The sequence below is a fragment of the Tigriopus californicus genome, chromosome 2, assembly GCF_007210705.1.
Source record: "Tigriopus californicus strain San Diego chromosome 2, Tcal_SD_v2.1, whole genome shotgun sequence".
Classification (NCBI taxonomy): Eukaryota; Metazoa; Arthropoda; class Copepoda; order Harpacticoida; family Harpacticidae; genus Tigriopus; species Tigriopus californicus.
In genome coordinates, this window is record NC_081441.1 from 15,000,459 (window position 1) to 15,015,532 (window position 15,074).

Sequence of the window (15,074 nt, forward strand, 5' to 3'; positions counted from 1 at the left end):
TTGAGCCAACATTTATGAAAGCCCCAAGGTAGGACGTCTCTAGAAAGTTCGCCCATTTCATTTGAGGTGCTTCATTGGTCGCCTTGGAATCCATATCACACTCCCCAGAGGGACACCCTTTAGCTCAATGCCTCAAAATCAATGAAGGCTTGAGCCTTTCCGACTAGTACAGCTTCTATCGATTTCCCCATTTTTAGCGGTGGCTGCATACTACAGTTGAGGAGGCAACTAGTTTCGAGCAATGCTCGTTCAAGACTTGATCCTGTCACACGTACGTAGTAGATAGTCACACTTTTGAATTTGTGGAGTTGATCCTGCCTGCCACTAGGTTTCAAAATGGGACCTGTGGACCACCGACTTCGGGTCGAACGTCGGGCAATTCTCCAGCAACAGCCTAATGTTAAATGGATCAACGTCATTGAAAACGATGGCGGCAATGTGCCCAAAGTGAAGCGGCATCTGGTGAAGATGCATCAAACGCCGGATATGGATTACCTCAAGGCTGAGTTGACCGATAAGCTGACCCCTCAATGGGGGATGGTGCGGAACTTGTATACCCCTGCAGGTGGTACGGTGGTCAACAAGATTGACGAGCTTCAGGCTGACAAGGCATATGTGGTGGGCGGGGTGAAATTCAAGCCGGTGCCGGGTATATCCCTCCGAGCCAAAGAGCAAGAGAAGGAGCAGCGGAAAAAGAAACGATCCTTGGCCAGAAGTGAGGCGGATGCTCGGGAGGAGGCCAGAAAGAGTTGGAACTCCAATCACCAAAGGATCTCGCTCTTGGATAGACAAAACATGATTGCTAGAATGGCCCGAGAGAGCAAGGAGCAATCTGGAGTCAGTGACAACAATTCATCCACTCAAGGATCCGCTGAAACCGAGAGACGTTCAAATGGGCGTGTGGTCAAAAGAAGAAGGGTCGCTCCCGCCAACCGAATCTCTATTTACGACAGAGCTGCCAACACAAACCGAGAACGATCTCCTCCGTCCCAAGCCCGAAAGGTGTGGAACAATCGCTCTTCGGATGAAAGTCGCTCTGGGAGCTCTAAAAAAGCCAGGAGCTTGTCCGTGCCCAGTCACAAGGCTTCGCGGTCAAAGTCAAGGGATCGGAAAAAGGAAATGTACAACGAAATGTTTGACAGGCGACAAGCCGCACTGATTAGGATAACTTCGCCGGATTCGCGACATTCCACAAGTAAATCCAATCGAAGGTACAGCAGAAGATCAAGTCCAGACAGGCAAGAGTCCGCCACCTCGGAAAGATCTGACCTTTACTCTCGAGAAAACTCAAGCTACTCTAGAGGATCGACTTACTCTAACGGATCTGAGCGGTCATCTGTCAGAGGATCAAACCAGTCCAGCGCGAGGAGCAATGATTCCAGATACTCGAGGGCCTCGAGGGCTTCTAAGAAATCTAGGAACTCAAGATACGCTCAAAACTCGCGCAGCCCAAGAGGATCCCGTGATGGTTCAAGAGACTCCAGGGACTCGCGAGACTCCAGGGACTCGCGAGACTCCAGGGACTCGCGAGACTCCAGGGACTCGCGAGACTCCAGGGACTCGCGAGACTCCAGAGATTCAAGAGACTCAAGGGATTCAAGAGACTCAAGGGCAAGTTCAAGTAGAACTCGAAGTGCCGATTCGCGATATACAGTTCAATCTAAGCGGGATGGGAGAACTGGTGATTCAAGAGGAACAAGGCGATCTCGTGGCTCTTTCAGCGAAAGCATGAGACGGTCCACCGCTGGCTCTGGCATTTCCCATGATGGAGATAGAGATTATGGATCCGATCGGAGTAGCCTCGCAAGTGCAAGATCAGACGTGTCTCGAGATTCTAGGCAATCAAAAGCTTCTCATTCTGGTCATTCGCAAAGACGACGAAAACAGAGTTCTGGCTCTGCCAACAGCAACTATAGTGGGAGTCGAACCCCGAGTGCCAAGTCCAAGGCCAGCTATGACAGTCGTAGAAGTGGGAGTAGAACGTCCTCGACCAGAAGCTATGATAGCCGAAGAAGTGGAGGTAGAACTCCCTCGGCCAGAAGCTACGACAGCCGCAAAACTAGGAGTGCCAAAAGTGATTACAGTCGAAGGACCAGGACAGCCAGGAGCAACGACAGTCGGAGAACAAGAAGTTCCGGCTCGAGAGGGTCGCAGAGTAGCCGAACCTCCAGTTCAGGATCGGAACGGTCATACGGGAGTGCAAGGTCGGGAGACTCGAGACTTAGTGGTAGTCGAACCCCAAGTGCCTTGACTCAAGATTCACGGTACAGCGGTGGATCTCGGACCCCAACAACTAGGACCAGACACCGACGCTCTGTTGTGTCCAAGAAGTCAGCCAGGAGTGGGTACAACAGTGAAGAGGTTCAAGATGGATATGGGTCAACTGATGTCAGCCGCCAGCACAGCCAAAAGACGCTAAGGAATGGAAGACAACACTCCAAAGACGAATCTACCCGTTCACACCGTTTCAATGTGCGCTCTGCTGGACAAGGCAGGATGAATAATTCTGCCCCAGCTGCCATTAGCGCCTATGGACGATCAAAGTCCGTATTTAGTTACAAATCTGGGGGAAATAGTTCAGCAGGAAATCATAGGTACTAGATGAAAACATGAGCATGTTTTTGCCTCATTTATCTTATTCTCTGGTTATTTTCTTTCAGAACTGTTGAAGTGGATTATGATCAAGATCCTTCAGGCCTCTATCGTGCCCACCGTAATATTCGTTTGGACGAGAGTCAAGCTCATATCGTATTGGATTCGACTATTACCAAGATCGACACCCCAATCGATTATCAAGTAGCCCAAGAGGTAGACGAGGATGTCCGCATGTCTCGACGAATGCGCAAAATGCGAATATAATGGAAATCTTACCTAGTCTATTACCAATTCAAATGCTACAACAAGAAGTTCTTTCCATTCTAGCCAAGATATCTTCAAACCTACGTACATATGCTCGTACATTGTTGGTATTATTTTCATATCTCCCTTTGAATCGATGATGAGTTAAGAGAGACAGCTATTGTACTTATCACAAGAACACCAAGACAACCAATTATACACCATTCCAATACCAGATCCTTAATACTTACTAGCAAGCACATACATGAAGCATACCAGAGCACCCCTTCCCTCTCCCCTGTTATCAAACTAATTTTGACACACCTCTAATTGGAAGGATGCATCATACCACACCACGTCCTTACCCAACCACTGTAGATTGGGTTAGCTCCTACGAGAGTGAATACTCGGATGAGATGGGTGGAGGGAGAGCTACTAGGATTTTAAATCCAAGGGTCAGCCAGAGAATACAAGGGGAGACTCTTCAGGAAAGAGTGCGTGTAAATGAGAGTACGGGAAGAGATAGACGCGATCAGAAGCGCTGGGGCTAACCGGCGTGGCCCAGTTGAAAGTTACGAAGGCGTTCACTCCTTTTGGGGCGCTCCTCTCTTATCTGAACAACAACAGACAATAGCGTCCCGGACTTTGGAAGGCAGGCTATCTAGTATCATGGTGTGGCATACACCCTCTCGACGTCGTCGCTATCTCCTCCCAAGCCCTCACGCCGAACGCCCACCAAACCATCCAATGACGCACGATCGCATCGATCTTCCTATCACAATCAATGCATATGCCAATCCATTCGAAATGGCCAACGACGACATCATAAACCCGGATCATCTCGATCAGGATCGGTTACGGGATCTTCCTCACATCATGGTGGATGAGTATGATCCAGAGCCGGGGAGCGAGTTTGGTTTCATTGTGGAGAGGCCCGGATTTTGCCATCCTCGTGGATGGTGTCAAAAACTGATGGTGTTATTCCTCATGTGTCTTTTGGGGTTTGGGTCGTACTTCTGTTTTGATACCCCTGGAGCGCTGCAGGTAAGTTGAACACACATGAATCTTGTATGAATCGACGAGACTCTGGCGATCATTTTATCATTTCATTCCATTGATCATTTTGTTATTTCTAGGACGACATCAAGTCGATAATGGGGGTAACCACCTATCAGTTTGCCTCCCTGTATTCCTGGTATTCATGGCCCAATGTTGTATTGCCCATCTTTGGTGGTTATCTGATCGATCGAGTTTTAGGCCTTCGAATTGGAGCTGCGTTTTTTGCCTTTGTCCTCATCCTGGGTAAGAAAGTTCCTGAGTAGAATAGAGCTCGTCAATACGTCTCATGACATATCATAGTTATCCCTCTTATTATATCTTCCTAGGTCAAGGCTGCTTCGCCCTTGGGAGTTTTGCGGACAGCTTTCTTCTCATGGAAGTTGGTCGATTCATCTTTGGCATTGGCGGCGAATCCTTGGCTGTGGCTCAAAACACCTATGCCACCACTTGGTTTTCTGGAGACATGCTGAACACGGTTTTTGGTCTGCAGTTGAGTGTGGCTCGGTTAGGATCAACGGCGTGTTTCCAGGTCACCGGTTATTTGTACAACTTTCTTTGGAACACATTTTTCGGACAGTGGAATGACAATCAAATTTTGGGCACCACGCTCCTAGTGACTGCCCTTACTTGCGTCATGTCATTTTTGGCATCTTTGGTGGGTTCCTCACTTCTTTAATTTCATTATGGCTGTTTGTTCTACTTGGTAATGTACAATCATGTATCCGATCCCAGATTATAGGATGTTTGGACAAAAGGGCCTCTCGAATCTTGGAGACGAGCAACTCCGAAGTTGAAAAGGTATCTGTATTTCCTGAGGACGTCATTTCAGGTCTTGAACATAAACATCCACTCATATCATTCTTAATTCAACCCCAACAGATCCGTTTGGCGGATATCAAACAATTTCCACTTCAATTCTGGATCATTTGCTTCATTTGTGTGGCCTACTACGTGGCCATTTTCCCTTTCGTGTCTTTGGGGCAAGTGTTCTACATTCAAAAGTTTGATTTCTCCACGGAAGCGGCCAATACGATCAACGGTAAAACTAGTCTTCGAACAACAAATATTTGGCACAATTCTTAACTTTGCCTTTTCTCATGCCAGGATTGATCTATTTGATCTCATGCTTTGCCTCACCGGTTTTTGGCGCCGTGATCGACAGATTCGGGCTTAATGTGTTCTTCGTCAACGCCGCTGTGGTAGCCACCCTGCTCGGACACATCTTATTGGGCTTTACTACCTTAAACCCTTATGTGGGGGTCGGCATCATTGGAGTAGCATACAGCATGCTGGCCAGCTCACTCTGGCCTCAAATTACCTACGTCATCCCTGAGCATCAACGGGCAACTGCATTTGGTTAGTCAAATCTGTTTTGGTTAAAGATGACCTTTGCTAGCCGGTTTTCACTGTTTTGCTCTTCAGGTCTCATGCAAGCGGTTCAAAATGCGGGTCTCGCCACGATCACTCTGTTAGCCGGACTCATAGTAGATTCCTTCGGCTACCTTTGGCTAGAGGTTTTCTTCATGGGCTGTTTGTGCATAGCCCTATTTGGTGGGATTGCCCTGTGGGTGGTGGACGCCAGGGGAAATGGAATTTTGAACATGACCCGCCAGGAAAGGTTGATTTTCTTCTTAAAACGTGAACATGAACCTATTTTTGACGATCAATCTCTCTTGCAAGAGGATCTGGAATGGTTAGAGTCGTAAATGATTTGCAATCATATTTGCGAGGGAACCACACTTTTGCCCAATTCGGTCACAGACAATGGAGAGTTGAACATTTTATAATGCTGAACTGTAATGTACATATGTAACTGGGAAGGGGAGAAATGTGTAATTAGTGTGTGAACACCCGGACATTTGAGCTGCAACGGAATTGAACTAATCTAAAATTGAAACCTTCTAATGATAATCGCAATTCCTTTTGTTTAAAGACACTTCTTAAAGCTAATGCATGGCTAAATTTGATTTTTTTTTATCCCTTGAGGTAACTACACCATTGCTCAAAAGGCTAGGGTTGAGGAAATGATTGCTCAAAATGAATATTCTTGTAATGAGTTACATGTATCCATGAACATATTAGAAACATTATAATCACAGATCATTATTCATACTGTAAATAGATTGTGTCTTTGTATGTGCATTGTGATCAATTTTAAATTGCTCAAGAAAATTTTCCTTGTATTTTCATTTTGAATTTTTTCTCAGAGTTCTTTTACTAAATACTTGCTCCAAGGTTGACCAGTGTACCCATAATTTGCCGTTGCTAATAAGTGCGTGTTCCGAAAATCTCAACGAGAATAAAATCGCTAACCTTGATATCATTTGAAAACCAGCCTTCAATTTATTCTAAACCGTCGGCAATATCTGTATGATTGAGCATGGACAGAGACGGTAGGGTGGGAGAAACTTAACTTTAATCCAGATGAACCGAAGGCATTTTCCTTCACACAAGTTGGACTTTAGTCAGCTCAGAAAGTGTTCGGCAATTTTGACCTCAATCGAACGTCCGCGTCAAAAGCAATGAGGGCCTGAAACTCAATACGCCTTGGGCAGAAAATGACTTGCTTGGCACCACGTTGGTAAGATCTTACCAACGTGGTGCTAGTTCATACAATTTGCGCTCTCATTGGTCCTAGTTTTAAATGCTCATAACTTTTGACACAAACGTTCGATTGGGATCAAAACAGACCATTGCTTTCTGAGGCTATAATTGAGTCAACTCATGTAAAGAGAAATACAATTGATTGATTGGATTTTTTTTAAATCTTGATTGCGAGTTTGAACCTCATAGGATTATTATTTGACAAGGGTTTTTAGTATAGATTGGGATGTCCCATTTTCGGTTCGAAATCATCCGTTCGAGGTCCGCCGTTCGAGGTGATATTGTCCACTAAAGCAGGGGGAAGACCTGGGATCGAACCCATGAACCCGAGCAAAGCTCGGTTGCGCGTTAACCAACTGCGACACAACCATCTCCGTTGGGTTGGAATTACTCATTTTCCACCAGCCCCGTCTCTGTCCAGTGGCGAAGTCGTCCTTGGATTGAGTAAAGGTGACTAATTAGCTAGTATCGTCAAATCATGTCACAACAAAAAGTTCACCTAAAATTCAATTTCAGTTTTGCGAAATTGAATTATACTATAAATGGCGGACTTCAGCCAGTTTTCTGGATAAATCGAATAATGAATAAAATAATTTTTTGTTACGAGTTCGGACTCTGGCTAATTTCTCCACATTTTGGTACAAAAACTGCCCCAGCACAAAATAGACCCACCGGAACTAATGTTCCATCCAAATAGATATTAGGACCTCTTCTTTTCATAATAGTCATTGCTCAACTTCAGAAGCTCGATAACAAAGTCATTCAGAAACTAACTTCGCATCGCCAGCTTCAGGGGAGCTACTGACAGGCATGGAACAGATTCAGGTAGTCTGGTAGAGGTTTTAAAGCGAATCTACTCTTGAGTAGCCGAGAATAATATGGCCTTGAACGGAATGAAATTTTGCTCAATGAACAAGGTGAAAGAAGGGTCAGCTTCTCAAAAACGTGTTTGAAGCTTCATACTGGTACCAGCAAACAAACGAACCTGCCAGAGCTTGCCTAAACGTCCCCATAAATAGCTGATGTTCGAAGAGAGTTAGTCGGAGACCAGAAAACCCTCTGCCAAACTTTAGGGTCGGCACCCTGTTGACAGCAATATTTTGAAGCCAGGATCTGAGGGCATAGGTTGAAATGAGGCAGTACATTATAGAGTTGTTGCAATGGATTGGAAGCCCAAGGTACCTGTTGAGGTATTTAGAAAACACCGAGTCCTTAGAATTCCAAACGTTTTGTGAAATTGGAGATGTGATCCAGACCTGGAGCGCGTATTCGTATATCGGTAGAATATAAACATCTTGTCCAGATGAAACCATTTGAGAGGAGAATGTTATTCCTAGGTAGTTGAACTTATTGACTCGTTCCAAAGCATGCCCATTAAAAAAGAATTAGCATCGTGGCAAGCGGCCTTTGTGGAAAACTAAGACCTTCGTTTTTGCTACATAAACCTGTAAATCGTTCAACACACAGAATGTGTCAAGGTTGTTTAAAGCTTTTTGAAGGTCTTCTTTGGAGTTTGCAATCAAGCACACATCGGCTGCGTACATGATCACTAGTATGTTCATTTCGCCTACCTCTATCAGCTGACTGTATCTATAAGATCAATCCGCACAACGGTTGCTCTATCATGCAGAATTCGGGATGGACGGACCACCGAGATAGATCCCAAGTTGAGGGAAAACCGCTTAATCCATTCCCGAGTTGTACCACCACGCCGCTCCGGCCCACACATCTGCTACACATCCAGATGGTTTTACAGAATCTAGAATTTGTGCCCCACCTGAAGCCCAGGATTGACGCCCCTAGACTAGAAACTTAAGTTAGTACATCCTGCTGGTTTTGACATCAGCAGAGACAACCCCTCTAAGCCTCAATCAAACGGACTTACAAATAACAAATAACAGGAATGGGAAGGGTGAAATGTTATGCTCTTTTCAATCTAACCTAGCAAGCCCTTTTCCTAGCCTTAACGTCTCCCATTATTTAATACAAGGGTCCCTATCACTCTAGGCTTACATTCAAAGGCTTCAACTCCCTGTGCCCCCATGACTAATTAGATAACTTGTTCCCCTTCATTTTTTAAAATTTTCAAACAATGTATGTACTCACCTTTTGACAAATCCTCGGCCCCTATTATAGAAAAAATAACAATTTTGTTCTTCCTTTTCAATTTTTCTTACTTTTCATCAACTAATTTTGTTCCAAAATTCATCATTACCTTCGAGAGCCATTCCAATGATAAAGGGTTTGTACACGGGGTAATCATTAATTGTGTTCCAAGGAAGCAAAACACGTACATAGATTAGAGTAAAAAGAAGGAGGAAGAATGACAATATCGATTATTAGTACATAGCGTTAACAAGAGGCCAAAACTTTAATGCAAACAATGTCTAAAAGGGCCCTAAATCATTGGTTTTCCAAATTACTTTATGCGTTTTCCCCTTCCCGAGATTTTCAACGTGCATGTAACAAAATGCCGAATCATTCGATTTGATAGGTCATTCGTCATCATGTCATTGACATTTTTTGATCTTCAACCAAAGTGGTAAAACATGCTGCATTGATTAAAAAAGTCTCACGGTCCGATATGCTGGCCTAAAAATTTGCGTTCAAAGATTTGTCAGGCCTAGATTGTCATCTGCTTATCAAAGCTTTTGAAGGTAAATGTGTGACCTCCCAATTTTCGGTGCGAATGGGGGATATTTTTAAGCCCTCTTACAGGGCTCAGACACAGCTTTTTGAGGAGCTCCTATCCGCTCCTGGAACTTCAAGACGAAAAACATATTCATTTGACTGAAGTTTCATGAAATAGTTATCTACGATCTGTCTCTCTAAGTTCATTTTCAATTGAAATCTGATCCACCAACCAATTAGAGTTGACAGATCTGGCTAGCCCTTGATACGGAATTTTGATCAAAAACTTGTCCAAATCTAACTTAAAGGAGGATACTGGATTAACACCTTCACACTCCTTACGAATATTTGAGGCGAGCAAATTGAACAATGAAGGAGCCAGAAAAAGAAGAGAGGTGGACTTTATTGTTCTAACTAGCCTGGATTCTCGAGGGATTGGAGGTGCTCTTGAAACGCACATTAAGCCTCTACGGTCACTACAATTGACCCTAAATCCAGGGTTGGGACAAAGCTCATGGATGCTTTTGAAACCGTACAGTATTACTGAGGAGCGACTTATCTTCCCCTTTAAAAATTGGAACAACGTGAGCTAATTTTAGTGCAGATGGAAACTTGCCCTGATCCAAGAGGCAACGCATCAAGTACGAGAAAACAGGAGCAAGAACCAGTGAGCATCTCATTAGAAACTGAGATGTCACATCATCATGACCAGGAGAGCTTGAAAACCTCAAGTCCTTGATGGCCTCTAATGCATCTTGATCTGTGACTACAACATCATCTAAGTGCTCAACTTCACTAACCTTGTCAATCTCAACAGACTCATCTTCAGAGCAATGTGCTGTTGCTTCTGAACTCAGCGGGGTTGAAAACACACTGGAGAACTGCTGGAATTGGAGACTATTGACCCCAAATCCAAAAGTGCGCGTTAGGTTCGAATTCGTTAGGGACCCAATATTTCACACATCTTTGTCCATTCCTAGATAAAAGGAATAAACTTCAAATCCCATTTACTTCGAAGTGAATAATTCGTTCATCAACCATTTATTATCAAAAGTTATAGTTTTGATGGTGTTTTTATCTACATTACATGTTTTAAAGAACAACAAAAGGCAAAGATATTGGACAAAAAATCTGCGACTTGGTGGCCGAAAAAGGAACGAAAAGTGAACAATTCTTTGGCCTTTTGGCGGTTACTATGACACAATGGTCCTTTACATTCTCGTCTATCTCCTCTCATTGCGGACAAGCAAACGGTGAAATACAGGAATACACTCTAAGACGCCTGCCTTTAAGTAGGTATTTTTCACTGCACAACTTACTATACTGCTTTTCTATTCCAACACCACAAATGCACCACCAACCCTTCTCAGAGAACCTTCAAATCCTATACGAGTATAATTACACGTACTTTTGGTAAAACAAAGAGCTATACGTATATTGTGTGCTTACAGCATACCGGTGACTTTTCATCATCACCTTTTTCCATTAGATTGTGCAAAAAAAAGCTAAGGGAAAGCTTAGCAAAAGTGATGTTCTTCACGTTAGTCACCAAAAACTTGCAAAATTGTGCTCTTCTTAGAACCATTTCGTTATAAATGATGATTGCAAAAGTGTGGGCGAGTTATCAGTCATACAGTATAGGGAATTGGCAGCTTCAAAAATTCATCTTTTTCCAGGTGACTAATTATGCTTTTGCCCAATTCCTTAGTGAAGTGATAGTAGATGAAATCTTCTCGTTTTAGTAATCTTAAGAACTCACTTTTGTTTCATAAACGATCATTATATGAACACGGTGGTTAAATTTTCTGGTTAAATATTTGTTCAAATGCCAAGCCATCTAGATATGTTTTTTTTGTCAAAGAAGCAAAAGGAACAACTTTTGTGAAATACATTGTCAAAAACGCAGTCAACCAGTATCAAACATACTCTTAGTTATGTATTGACGTAAAATTTCATAAACTTCTATTCCGCAGATGCCTAGATATTACAACTTAAAGGTTGCGTTTTACGCCTTAAAAGATCGAAAAATGGCCTAATCATGTTTCGAGTTATTCCCAAGGAATATGATTGTCTTTTTCAATGACACGACACCAAATAAAGTTTCTCCATTTTCTTCAAGATTTCTTTAAAAGCTAAAAGTAGCAAAAAATGTCGCTTAAAACTTACAAAAGATGTAAAATTGCCTTTCATTTTACTTAAGTGGCAAAAGCTACACTATCCTATGATGTTCCTAAATCATTTGAGCGATACATGTGACAGTTTAATTTTCAAAATTGTCACTTTTTGAAATAATTAATTTCCACATACCAGCAATGCTTTTATTCAACGTTAATAGAATTTTGTCAAAGTTCAAGATTAAGCTTGATTAAAGTTACAATTGACAAGTATGGCATCACAATTGTGAAATATTGACATTAAATAAGTTTGAAGTTATATTGCAAACTATATTCGAGCTTTCCTACCTGCTTAAGAAAAGTGAAATATTTCCATTTATATTTTAAGCATAGAAAAAGCCTATTATATTTCTTGGCAATTGCTTTAAGGTATAACCGGAACAATTCATAGTCAAATTTGATGCAAATGCCATCTTTGAAAACGAGTTATCTTATTGTTTGCTCCATGGATTTTTTTTTTGCGGACTTCCTTACCGCTACCGGGATTGGAATCCCAGCAGTTCAAGACGAGAAGATTATTCATTTTACTTGACTTTTATTTATATATACTATTTGATCGACCAACGAATTGGAGTTGGCTGATCTGGGCTAATCCTTGAATATAAGGTTGATCCGGAATTTTAGTCAAAAACTTGTCCAAGTCTGACTTAAATCCTGCTAATGGATCAACGCCTACATAACCCCTACGAATATTTGAGGGCAGCAAATTGAACAATGAAGGAGCCCGAGATTTGAATAATATTTTAGTAGGAAATGCAATCAAGGTTACTCCCAACATCTATTGATTACGTTTTTAAAAATGTTACCTCTTTGTAGGTTTTAAGTGGATTAATATTTTAATCTGAGCTAGAATCCAAGATGATTTTCTTTACAAAAGTTGTTCCTTTTGTCTCAATAACAACGAAAATCGTTATTTGTAGTCTTGGCATTTGCAAAAAAAACGTTATCAGTATTGTGAGAAACACCGTGTGAAAGAAGCGACGATCTCTTGTGAAATTCATCACAAGGGCAATTTGGAGTTTTTAGTATTGTGACAGTCATCCCGTTTACAGTACTTCAGACATCTGGAGATCTGGATTTTGCCCTCTTGTCCACAGTATGATGCCAATAAGATTCTAGTTGTGTTTGATTGTGAATCCACCACCAAAATGCCATATTGTAGTAACATTTTTGAGGAAAGTTATTGACTTGAACATGTAAAACTTTGACCTTGAGAATGACGATGTCTGTTCAGTTTAAATTACCCGCCTTCTTCACCTCTTTATTTTGACGCGGATTCCTAATTGGTTGGGCTTTATTTGTCCGCACTTTCAACCAATGATAGTCTTTGTTTACATTAAAGATACATTTTTTTACGAGGTTACGCCACTGAAACCTAAAATGACTTCCAGTTTAATGCCTTAATTGTTTGGAAATTTACCCATAGAGGTCTCCTCGAGCACTTGGTGGCTTATTCATTGTGTCACAGTACTTCGGGCAATAAATTGTTCATTAAATAATCTATTGACAAAGCCTGGCATCTCAGAGCGTATTCTCTCGTTTCTACGGTTGTTTGTCCGCTCCTAGACGACGCAGAGGTCGCTTCCTCCCGTATCCCCTAAACGAAAAGGACAATTTTAGAAATGGAATTATGGTTTCTTTTCCAAAAAAGAACAAATCAAAGCAATTTTTGGCTCGTTTTTTTCCCTCCAAGAAGATCAAGTTCCTTATTACTTGAACATAATTCTGTGATTTAACATAAAAATGGACAAATGATGATCCATCAAAGGGATACAAATATTTTGCAAGAGGTGCAGGGACCTGTCTCGCAGAGTTCCTTCTGTCGGTTGAACTTAGTTTACTTCTGTTTGTTGAAGATATGGAGGTCAAATGTCTGGCTGCAACTTTTTTCTTCGCCAATTATTTGGCAGTGAAAGCAAATTGGAACTACAACAAATTCAAGACTGGCATTGGTTGTGGCATAACCCACGAGATTAAAGTTCTCAGCTCTCTGAATACAAACATCTTAGCCCCATCTTGTGCAGTGGGTGCTTTAGAAAATTTCCCTATTGGTCAATTTTTACCCGTGGACACAAATCAATCAAATATTGTGCTGAACCCTATCCTGAATAATGCAACTACCACAAGTAATTATCCATGACATTGTTTGCACCCTGGTCTGTTACACATGGCCAAATGAAAGGCCAGTTACGTTTTCGTAAAAGCAAAAGTGGGCGTAAAATCGTGAAACATCAATCCTAAAATGAAAATGCTAATGGTTTAGGTACCTTTTTAACAGAAGTTTTAAACATTACCAACCCGCTGCTTTTGTAACCTTCTGGCAAATTGCTCCAGAATATTTAGCCAAATCAATGAATAGCCCTCACTTTCTAGTGACCTTTGCCCACCCTTGTGCATGCTAAATGCACAAAACGAACAAAGTCTAAACAGATTTATATCAGAAGTCCATTGGAAAATCGGCGTCCTTTCCACTCTTTCATTAATTGTGTGTCACCAGTTTTCAGATGTTCTGCCAAAGTGCCAAATGATATGTGTAACAGCTGTCTTCTCAATTAAACGTCAATGAGGTTAAGCTAATCGTTTGGACTCCTTGCTCCTTGTTGTGAAGGGCACTTGTCACATAATGAAGGGGCTAAAAGGGTGGAAACAAGAATCGCCATTTTTCTTCTAAATAGGGGTGGAAAAACTAGTTTGTGATTTTCGTCAAAGTAGTAGTCTGGATTCGGTTGTGAAAACCCACCAATATAAGTTCCTAAAGCGTAAAAATTAGTTACAAAAAGGAGCAACAATAGTTGTAATTTGTTTGCTTATTCAACTATTTTGGTGGTTTTCGAGGCAAAAATTGTTTCATTATTACTTTTCACGAACTTCTTGACTTTTGGGTGGAGTCTGGTCTCGAAATCAACGAAAGAATGAATTTCAATGCAGACACATCCATATCCACAAGTTGCAAGTGAAGTGAATGGTGATGAATGATTTGCAACGCCTTAAAGCATCGATCACTCACTATCTTTGGTCTGCTTTCCTCCATTTCCTAGTTTTGCTGAAGAACAACACATCCCTGACCAACCCCACAAGTACTACCAATGAGTCCATCTGGCAATGCGACGGATGCGCTCCCAATGCCTCAATCCCCCGATTGAACCCCAATGGAACCTCAACCATCGGGGAATGGAATTGCACGGATTCCAGTTGCCAACTTGCCACACCAGTCCCAGGATCGGGACTGGTAGATGGGGGCAATTGCTCGGATGATGGATGCAATACCACGCGACCAGATTCTTGCATCCCTGACTTTGATTGTGAATTCTACCGACACTCTCAGTATGAAGGATTGCCCTGGAAATCGCTTGCCAACATTACCACTCCCAGAATTTGTCAAGCTCAATGCCAATCCCACCTCCAATTCTGCCTGAGTTGGACCTTAGATTCGTCGTCAACTTGTTGGCTGTTTGACGTGATTGGGTCCTTGAAGCCTTTGACGAACTCGGTCAGTGGACCTGTGAGCTTGGGATGCCTGATCCCAGGATTGGAATATCTCGGCGCAAACCTGGCTACAAAGCAGAACGTTCAACGCGCTGAGGATTGTTGGAAGATTTGCCGGGGGAATCCTCGATGCACTCATTTCAGCATGACGCCCTCCAGACGTTCTTGTGCCTTAAAAGAGACCGGAGTCTATTTGAGAGCAAGTCACTACGTGATTTCAGGGCCCCGAGATTGCCCCAACTAATGGATGATTTGACCGTGTTCAAAACGCCCATCATCGAT

The 15,074-nt window shown here is 42.4% G+C and overlaps 3 protein-coding genes across 4 annotated transcripts; all 3 read left to right on the forward strand.

Annotated features, from left to right (window-relative positions):
• Nucleotides 1-211: 211 nt before the first annotated feature.
• On the forward strand, nucleotides 212-3,043 carry LOC131893613 (serine/arginine repetitive matrix protein 5-like). The gene is made up of 2 exons (XM_059243708.1): nucleotides 212-2,594; nucleotides 2,661-3,043. Exons 1-2 carry the CDS (start codon nucleotides 337-339, stop codon nucleotides 2,857-2,859), a joined length of 2,457 nt encoding a protein of 818 aa, XP_059099691.1. The 5' UTR covers nucleotides 212-336; the 3' UTR covers nucleotides 2,860-3,043.
• Nucleotides 3,044-3,105: 62 nt separating this feature from the next.
• Nucleotides 3,106-6,210, forward strand: LOC131893615 (major facilitator superfamily domain-containing protein 1-like). Its single transcript, XM_059243711.1, has 7 exons — nucleotides 3,106-3,882; nucleotides 3,975-4,140; nucleotides 4,224-4,552; nucleotides 4,630-4,695; nucleotides 4,777-4,936; nucleotides 5,002-5,253; nucleotides 5,320-6,210. Exons 1-7 carry the CDS (start codon nucleotides 3,343-3,345, stop codon nucleotides 5,601-5,603), a joined length of 1,797 nt encoding a protein of 598 aa, XP_059099694.1. The 5' UTR covers nucleotides 3,106-3,342; the 3' UTR covers nucleotides 5,604-6,210.
• Nucleotides 6,211-10,076: 3,866 nt separating this feature from the next.
• Nucleotides 10,077-15,036, forward strand: LOC131893299 (uncharacterized). Of its 2 annotated transcripts, none has more exons than XM_059243290.1 (2): nucleotides 10,077-10,424; nucleotides 14,345-15,036. In XM_059243290.1, exons 1-2 carry the CDS (start codon nucleotides 10,328-10,330, stop codon nucleotides 15,034-15,036), a joined length of 789 nt encoding a protein of 262 aa, XP_059099273.1. In that variant the 5' UTR covers nucleotides 10,077-10,327. The 2 variants fall into 2 exon arrangements, with proteins under 2 accessions (XP_059099273.1, XP_059099272.1); XM_059243289.1 differs by lacking the exon at nucleotides 10,077-10,424 and adding an exon at nucleotides 13,016-13,432.
• Nucleotides 15,037-15,074: the final 38 nt, after the last annotated feature.

Excerpts from the sequence above, each read along its gene's own strand:
- LOC131893613 (XM_059243708.1), top strand. The coding sequence starts at position 337 with ATGGGACCTGTGGACCACCGACTTCGGGTCGAACGTCGGGCAATTCTC. Across the intron at positions 2,595-2,660 it reads AGTTCAGCAGGAAATCATAG|AACTGTTGAAGTGGATTATG; the intron begins GTACTAGATGAA and ends ATTTTCTTTCAG.
- LOC131893615 (XM_059243711.1), top strand. The coding sequence starts at position 3,343 with ATGAGAGTACGGGAAGAGATAGACGCGATCAGAAGCGCTGGGGCTAAC. Across the intron at positions 4,141-4,223 it reads TGCCTTTGTCCTCATCCTGG|GTCAAGGCTGCTTCGCCCTT; the intron begins GTAAGAAAGTTC and ends ATATCTTCCTAG. Across the intron at positions 5,254-5,319 it reads TCAACGGGCAACTGCATTTG|GTCTCATGCAAGCGGTTCAA; the intron begins GTTAGTCAAATC and ends TTTGCTCTTCAG.
- LOC131893299 (XM_059243289.1), top strand. The coding sequence starts at position 13,165 with ATGGAGGTCAAATGTCTGGCTGCAACTTTTTTCTTCGCCAATTATTTG. Across the intron at positions 13,433-14,344 it reads GAATAATGCAACTACCACAA|TTTTGCTGAAGAACAACACA; the intron begins GTAATTATCCAT and ends TCCATTTCCTAG.